This window comes from Eimeria mitis, genomic scaffold (genome assembly GCF_000499745.2).
Source record: "Eimeria mitis Houghton genomic scaffold, Emh_scaff2250, whole genome shotgun sequence".
In the NCBI taxonomy this organism is placed as follows: domain Eukaryota; phylum Apicomplexa; class Conoidasida; order Eucoccidiorida; family Eimeriidae; genus Eimeria; species Eimeria mitis.
Window position 1 is genome coordinate 402 of NW_013570579.1, and position 8,060 is coordinate 8,461.

At 49.9% G+C, this 8,060-nt stretch overlaps 1 protein-coding gene across 1 annotated transcript; it reads left to right on the top strand.

Annotated features, from left to right (window-relative positions):
• Positions 1 to 7,314: 7,314 nt before the first annotated feature.
• EMH_0050990 (uncharacterized protein) lies at positions 7,315 to 8,021 on the top strand (the record flags this gene model as incomplete). Its single annotated transcript, XM_013496708.1, has 2 exons — positions 7,315 to 7,907; positions 8,012 to 8,021. The coding sequence occupies 2 exons, from the start codon at positions 7,315 to 7,317 to the stop codon at positions 8,019 to 8,021; spliced, it is 603 nt and encodes a 200-aa protein (XP_013352162.1).
• Between the last annotated feature and the right edge of the window lie 39 nt (positions 8,022 to 8,060).

The window sequence follows — 8,060 nt, forward strand, 5'->3', positions numbered from 1 at the left end:
GCATCTGCGAGGCTAGCAAGAACGCTTACGGAAAGCTTCGGAAAATTCGCTGAATGACCTGAATGACCGAGTGCTTGTTTCAGTATAGAGTAAAAACAGAACTTGAAGCCTACAGAAGTTTGGCTAATCGTCATTAATTCAGAGCCATAAGAGCCAGATTCTACTTGTTTTTAACCCATGCATCTACGTGTGNGCTAATCGTCATTAATTCAGAGCCATAAGAGCCAGATTCTACTTGTTTTTAACCCATGCATCTACGTGTGAAAAGTCTCATTCCCTGGCCTGAGCGTGCAAGAGCACCATAGGTCGAAGCTCATTGGTAAGTAGGGTAGACAGAGCAGGCGAAACTCACTTGCTGTGTCCGGAGCTACTTGACGACGGGCTCAACAGAGATAAGCTATGCTCGATCTCTTTTAGTGCCCTGAGACTAAACTCCCCGCGTATGGCCGGTGCTTGCTTCTGCTAGGTCACTTACTATAAACAGCGAGCGTTAATGACGCCGTATACAACAATATATTGTTATTTGATCGAAGCGCAATTCCTTACAGTGACGAGGACTATCGTGACCCTTGCCCATCATAAAAACTTCTAACGAACTTCCATCTTCTGTCACTCTGCCGGACCAAGCAAGTCGTATTTCCCTCGTATGCCATTCAGAAGTATGCATTTGTGTTGGCGCTGAGATGCGATCCGCCATCACGGTTCCCTCNGCACTTTGCAAATGATGATACTTACCTGCAAACGCTGCGCCGCCTGAGACGAACGAGTTGCAATGCCACATTTCTGCCGCCAGTCACAGTAACAGGCCACTGCTATACAGATTTATGGTGCAACTCTTCGCTCATGTAGTGTGTCAAAGCGCAAACCGCACAGCATGCTGCGGCGCGGTTTGTGATTGTTCCTGCAACTTTGTAAGCTGATTTCCGCCCTTTCATTCAGGCTCACAGGGCAAAGAGGCATCGCCAACGAGGGCATTTCTTCTCAGTCACGTAGAAGACGTCTCATTCAACCGATGGGCTGCATCTTTATACCTCGATAACGGACGGTGTCTGAATGGTATTCTGGTGAGAACTCACATCGCAAGGGTTACCTTCTTCTTCCGCGAGCCGTCGCGTCCTTAACGCGGTGGCTAGATTCCCTCTTGAATTTCTGAACGCAATGAAGCAGTGTACGATGACGAGCACAAGAGCAACTGCCGCAACCAAGAACGGGCCAGATACAAGAATGGCAGTTGGGCGATGTCCTCGCATCACGGACGCGGGCGGTCTCAGCTGCAACGAAGCTCCATCTTTCCCCGAGTTATGGTTTTCGGAGTCTAATGACAATGAAACTTCTCGGGTTTCAGCCAAATTTATGGCTGCCATGGCTGCGAGTCCTGCCCAGAGACACACTGAGGATGTCATTGCACCCACTATGGGAAGATGATTGTGAGTGATCACCCCCCTGTATAAAACAATCCAAATTCATGTATATTTTATTCCAAAGTAAGACTTTTCGGTGATTTTACACCACCTCAGATACCCCTTTAGATGTTTTGGGCAAGACACGACGGACTCGGCTGGCTGTCCCCAATGTCCCCGTCTGCTGCCCCTACTCCCCCGCAGCGAAACTATAGGGTGTAGCCCCTTATTCTCCACTCTGTTAGGAGCAAAGCAACTAGCTTGTTTTTACTTGTTATATTTTTCTCAAGTTCAATAGTCACAGTACACGCTAGGGAAATATCCTTCGTCTACAAGTGCTCATTAGGGATGCGCTACGGACGCGCTGCAGCTCCGCATCGAGCCATACCCGTCCTGATGAGGACCGATCACCAAACACAGCATCTGCCGTTCTCGTTTAGCAGTTATCAAAGCTATGTATATTATTCGTAGTGGTATATCCGATTCCTTCAAAGCATTAAGTACTGCTTAGATTCAACAACTCGCCGATTGCAGCTATCCGTGGCGGCCGGACACTGCCCGGTTCGCTGCGATCGCTGCGCTGCGCCTTCTAAAAGCTACAGTTGTAATAAATGTCCTTTCCTCTTTTTTTCCAGCAATATCTAGGTGTTTAATTGTCAATTTATTCGTAGGCCGCACTGCTTCACAGGCGTTCCTGTAGTGCTGGGTTGTGTTAGCGCGTGCGCGACTGTAACTGTAGTGCACTGGCATCTTAATGGACCTCAAATGGCGTCTAGAGGCCAAATCNTCAGCTAATTTATTCAGATGATACAGCCTGCTGGCTACGGGTGCTCGGCAGCTTCACAGAGTATGGGGCTGGCTGTTAACGCGGATGCTGCGGCTCAGTCACCGACAGTGTGCAGGGCCGACGGTCCGTTCAGCCATTTGGGGTTTTCCTTTTATAAGAGGGAGACTCGAATATGTGTAAGGATTGAAATTTTATTTTTAATTTTAATTTAGGGAATCTTCGTCGAATTTGGCATGTATGTGTAGAGTGTGCACCCATTAGGTATGGAAAGCACGCAAGAGTAGTAACAGCACGGTGATCTGTTCACTACAGTAACGCGTGCCTTCTGGCCTTAATCAACTACAGAAGCGGGCTGCTATGTAGGCAAAGGCTTAAAGTAAGAGTTTTCCGAAAGCAGCTGACCTCCTTTCCCTGTCTTCCGGCCTCCTGGGTCTTGAGCTCAGGCCTGGGTTTTGCGGGGAGGAGGCGGCCTGAAATGGGGTTGGAAGACACCGTGCTGCGGCTGGTAATGGACGCCAGCCTCACGCAAGCAGATAAGGAAACTCCGCTGAAGCTTCATGTGCTGGATGGTTTACATCTGGTGATACTTATAGAGCGTTTGCATTTGCTGACGCTCAACCTACCCAGGCAAAGTGAAGGTTCCTATGGTNGGTGATACTTATAGAGCGTTTGCATTTGCTGACGCTCAACCTACCCAGGCAAAGTGAAGGTTCCTATGGTAACTGCAGCCTGAGCATGATACAACTACTATGTCTGAACACAAGCCCATCATCCATGCATATTCCCATCCACCCATCAATAAATGGCCTTGAGAAGTCGTGACTGATCTACCGCGGCAGTTCAGAAGGTGCATTCAAGAGGCCAGATGGCATATAAGTGTACTCCAGCATGCGAGTGCGGGTGTGGACAGCTGTCTCGTGCCTGTCATCCGGATGAATTGGGATCTGCAAGCATGCCTCAGAGAACCCAGAAGCTGAGTATACCGCTTAACCTTGTAAGCGGTCAAGGATTTCGTCGATCCTGGGTATCGGAAACTTTTGTTGCACTGTAATTTTGTTGAGGAGCTTGGAGCCAACCCACATGTGCTATCTGCCTTCAATTTTCTTCGCCAACACAGGATCGTGCCAGAAGGTGCTAGCTGAGGGCTAAACCTTGCCCATTCTTAGAAGTTCATCCGCCTGACGCTCAATTTCCTCTTCAATATGAGGGGGTCACTTGTGCCTTAGAACGAAGCTTGGGACTGAACCGGGAATGAGTTCGATGCGGTTGACTGAGAGTCCAGCGGGTTACCTGCCCGCAGGTGGCTCTTTGCTTTCGAGTACGTCTGACAATTCTTCCTTCAATTTTCGCCCACTTCAGCCGTTCATCGGGTTTTAACTGGATCGAACCCCCCAAGACGGCGGTCTCTGACAGACCGTCCCTGTAGTGAACAGCGGGCTCAGCTGTTACTACGTGTGTACCCTATGTCAATTATACCGGGTTCAGAGACTACACCTATGCATTAAACACAGCCTATCTTTGCTATAACAACTCAAATATTCGAATAAACGAGATTAAAACATATTCGAGTCAATTCATTCCATTAACCTTAAAAAGGGAAGTCAAGAAGAATAAAGCTCTTTCGTCTCTGACTCTGCCATGAGTCAGAAAGTCGCAGCGTTAGTCTCCCTGCCAGCCCCAAACCCCAGTGTGGCTGCCGAGCATTCTTGATTATCGTAGATTTCTATCTAAAGTGCTGCCATCTATCTATATTCGTATTGGATTTGTTGTTTTTCATCTAAAAAGGTCTCTGAAGGTTCCACTTGAGCACCATTGTAGTGCCGGTGAACCACAGTCACAGCTGAGTCCATGCATATATTCGTCGCTTCCTTCAGTACCTCTGCAGTGTATGNCGGTGAACCACAGTCACAGCTGAGTCCATGCATATATTCGTCGCTTCCTTCAGTACCTCTGCAGTGTATGGGAGCCTCGTCGCTCGGCTTTCCTTGGGACACAGCTTCCACTCCTATGACCATAGAAGATGCAAATGCCGTTGGGAGCGCTGAGAGGTGCAGGCTTTCATCACTTCCTGGCGGAATTAATTCTATGGAGTCATCACGGGAGCGGATTTGCGCTTTCCACTGGGTCGCCCGCGGCATGCCTAGGATTATTTCGTGGTGAACAGATCCAACGTAGAAATCCCTTGTCTTATTCATGAGCCTCGTTTTGGAACTAAGAGAGCATTTCAGGCCCACAGTTCTGCCGATTCTTGTATCCCGCCTACCTTCCGCAAAGCGTAGCCTCAGAGATTGCGCCAATGAGTGGACGAGTAGACTGCATGTAGTGCACAGACACTACAATGGATCCCTTTTGTGGCCTCTAGAGGCCTAGTATCATGAAAAAGAATAAATACTATAGAACATCTCAGGAATTAGGACACTTTTAGATAGAAAAGATGCATAATAGGATCTGAGTGCTGACCAGCCCCTTGGGGCTGGGTGTGATGCTGATGCTTTGACTCTGGCACTGACCCTCAGCGAGGGTCAGCGACAGTTCTATTATTCTGGACTTTCCTGTGGGGAAGAGATAATCTGAACTCCAATGTGTTTTGGTTATTTATGGTGTTTAATAGCGGATTCAGAGAGAAGAACGTGTTTAGGTAGTTAGATGCAGAGTGTGCATCTAGTCAGAATAGCTTAGGATTCATACGTAGTAACGGCGAAGGCCAGCTGTTCACTACACTGCACGTGCGGCATCTGATATCAGATCCACTTCACATCCCGCATCGAGTAGGGCTAATAATGCATGCCCTTTAATGCGTTCTTGACTTGATGTGGATCTGCGGGTGCTGCTGTTATCTCGTATGATGTGGCCCCATCGCTGCGCTGCACGTTGCGTAGGGGCCTGGATGTTTCCCTGATTGCTCTGTTTGCTCTCTTGGCAGCTCTGTTCGATATTTGCATTCAATTGGCTCCTAGCCTTTCTGATAAGCCAAAATACTTGACCCGGTTCATCGTAAAAGACGCAAGTGCGCCGTTCGGTACCTCCTTCTTGCTCTGTGGGTGTTGTGTTCACTATCTGCTGTTGATTAGTGCTTCCAGGCCGCGTTTTGGCTTCTCTAGTGTTCATAGCCCCCATATCCATAGGCTCCAAATCAGGACCGTTCCCAGAGCTGCTTTCTTCCTCTTCGGGTAGGGCTGTGCAAGTGGCATTTTTTCTCTTTTTTGCGGTAGCACTCCATTGTGTGATTTCCGTTTTTTCACCCCGCATTTCCCTCTCCGTAGCACGGCCTGCTACTGATTGTCTCTCTGCGGAGGATAGCCTCGCTATAAATCATGTATAAAACAGCTCTGGACTCACCATATGGCTTCGCGTCCCCACGGACTGATATTTCTCAGCGCCACGCTCTATCTGCAGCTCCGCCTGCTTAAGCTTTCTCAGTTCCGCCATTGTCTGCGCCCCTGCAGACCTCGAGATAAACTGAGTATGTAGCCCATCCGGGAAGGCTTGCATGGACCTGGTGTGCTCCGGAAAGGTAGAGCTTTTGCTCAAATGTAGCCACCACCGCCGTGCATCGCCTTCTACTAAGGAGGAGGCCAAAAGTAATTGGAATTCTTCCGCGGCATTTTGTAGGCGAACGTATAAGTCTAGGGAGCTAAGGATATCCTCCACAGCGTCTGCGGCCCGGCGCCCATCATACTGCGTACGAAGGCACAGCCGGAGGCATTGCTCCTAATNACCTCCTCTGCGAGCGGATCATAATCAATCTCCATTTTGCAGAGAGGAAACAACTGAAGTTGTTTAGGGAACAGAAATCAGTATAATTTTATGTTTGTTTCATTTTATTTTTACTGTTTTCTGTTCAGAAGTGCTTGATGCCACCCGTGTGAGGATTGAAATTCGTGTTCGCGCCTGCCCCGATGAACCATGCGGTGCTACCACGTATACCGCTTGCCCTTTGGCCTTAATGAATGACAGAAACGATCTACAGTGTAGGCAAAGGGTTAGAGTAAGAGTTTGCCGAAAGCAGCTGACCTCCTTCCCCTGTCCTCCGGCCTCCTGCGCCTTGATCTCAGGCCTGGATTTTACGGGGAAGAGGCAGCCTGAACTCGGGTTGCAGCGCACCTCGCTGCGGCAGGTGATACATGCCAGTCTCACGTGTGAACACAGGGAAGCTTCAACGAAGTTTCCTTTGCTGCATGCTTTACCTCTGAATGCACTTATAGAACGTTTCCATTGGCTTACATGCAACCTACCAAGGCAAAGTGAAGGTTTCTATAATAACTGCAGGCAGACCATGCTACAACCGCGGCCAAGTGAAGGCTCCTGTGCTAACTGCAGGCAGACCACGCTACACACTAACACTGTAGACAATTGTAATACTTACATGGCCCTCTGTACAAAGCCTGTACCGAAGTAGGAAAACACGTACCAGCTTCAGACAGAACATGCTACATGCTAGAACTACAGACAAGCCCGAGAGAAATTTCCTAACAGTGCTTCNTACTTTGATGGTTATTGTATTGGGGTTTATGTACACAAAACGTACAGCTCAGGGTTCGTGGTTGTTGACTTTCCCCCCGCAGCACAGCGCAATGGAGGCCGTCTGCACTCTTTCTTTTTCAGTTGCTGTATATACTTGACAGTTTTCTGTGGAAAGTTTCGTCTTTTAAGCGCAACAAAGGGTAGAAAACCTTATTTACTATTGCTTCATTAGCAGCAGCAGCAGCAGCAGCAGCAGCACCACGGGCCTCTATCCTCGCAGTAGCGATGGCTACCGGGCCCTTCCCTGTTCATGATCCTACTAAGTTTCCTCTCTTTGTTTTAACCCAGCTTTAAATGGGTTAGTATTTGGCTCTTTTGCGTGGTTTTTCCCTTCTTTCTGCCTCTGTAGCTGCGGCGTGTGGCCACTCCCCGCAGCGACAGCAGCAGCAGCAGCAGCAGTAGCAGCGGCAGCAGCGCTACGGAGAAGGCCCCACGCTAGCCCGTCTTGTACGCTTTAGTCAATTCTCTAAAAAGCAATTAAATTCTGTTCCCCCTGTCTACCCTGTCTCTCTCTGCAGGGTTGGCTTTAGCTTCCAGCTCTCTCAAATCATCTCTAACCACCGGAGCCGCTCTAGGGTTTAGGGTTTAGGGTTTGTAAGCGACATGAAAGACGACGCTGCGCAGTCGCAGCGCCAGGTCGCTTCGGGGGGCATTCCTGCCGGCTTTGGTGCCCTAGGGGAGGCGTTCCCAGCCACCTCTGCAGCAGCAGCAGCAGCAGCAGCAAACGCGGGCTTGGCCCTGGGAGTTGTAGCAGCAGCAGCAGCGCCTGCTGCTGCCTCCTCTACTCTCTGGCTCGTAGACTCTGCTGAGGGGCAGAACTGCCTTGCTGCAGCAGCGCCCTGGTCCTCTCAGGTTAACGCTACAGCCGTTCAACAGCAGCATGCAGCAGAACTGCAACAGCTGGAGTTCCTCAAGCAGCGGCGACAACACCAGTTGCTGTTGTTGCAGCAGCAGCAAGCGCAGCAGCAGCATATGCATGAACAGCAGCTCAGGCAGCAGCTGCTGCTGCAGCAGCACGCCCCTTTGCAGCATTCCACCAACCCCCAAGTTCTACAGCACCATTTACAGCTCCAGCAGCTGCAGCAGCAACAGCAGCAGCAGCTCCAACAGCAGCAGCTGCAGCACATACTTAGCCAACAGCTGCTTCGCGAACAGCAGACACAGAGGGAAGCGGAGGAACAGCTGGCGAGGCAGCTGTTGCAGCAGCAGGAGCTGCTGAAGCAGCAGGAGTTGCTGCAGCATCAGAAGTTGCTGCAGCAGCAAGGGCTGCTGCAGCAACACGATTTGATGCAACAAACAGAGCTTCATGAGCAGCAAGAGCTGCAGCAGCAGCAGCAGCAGCAGCAGCA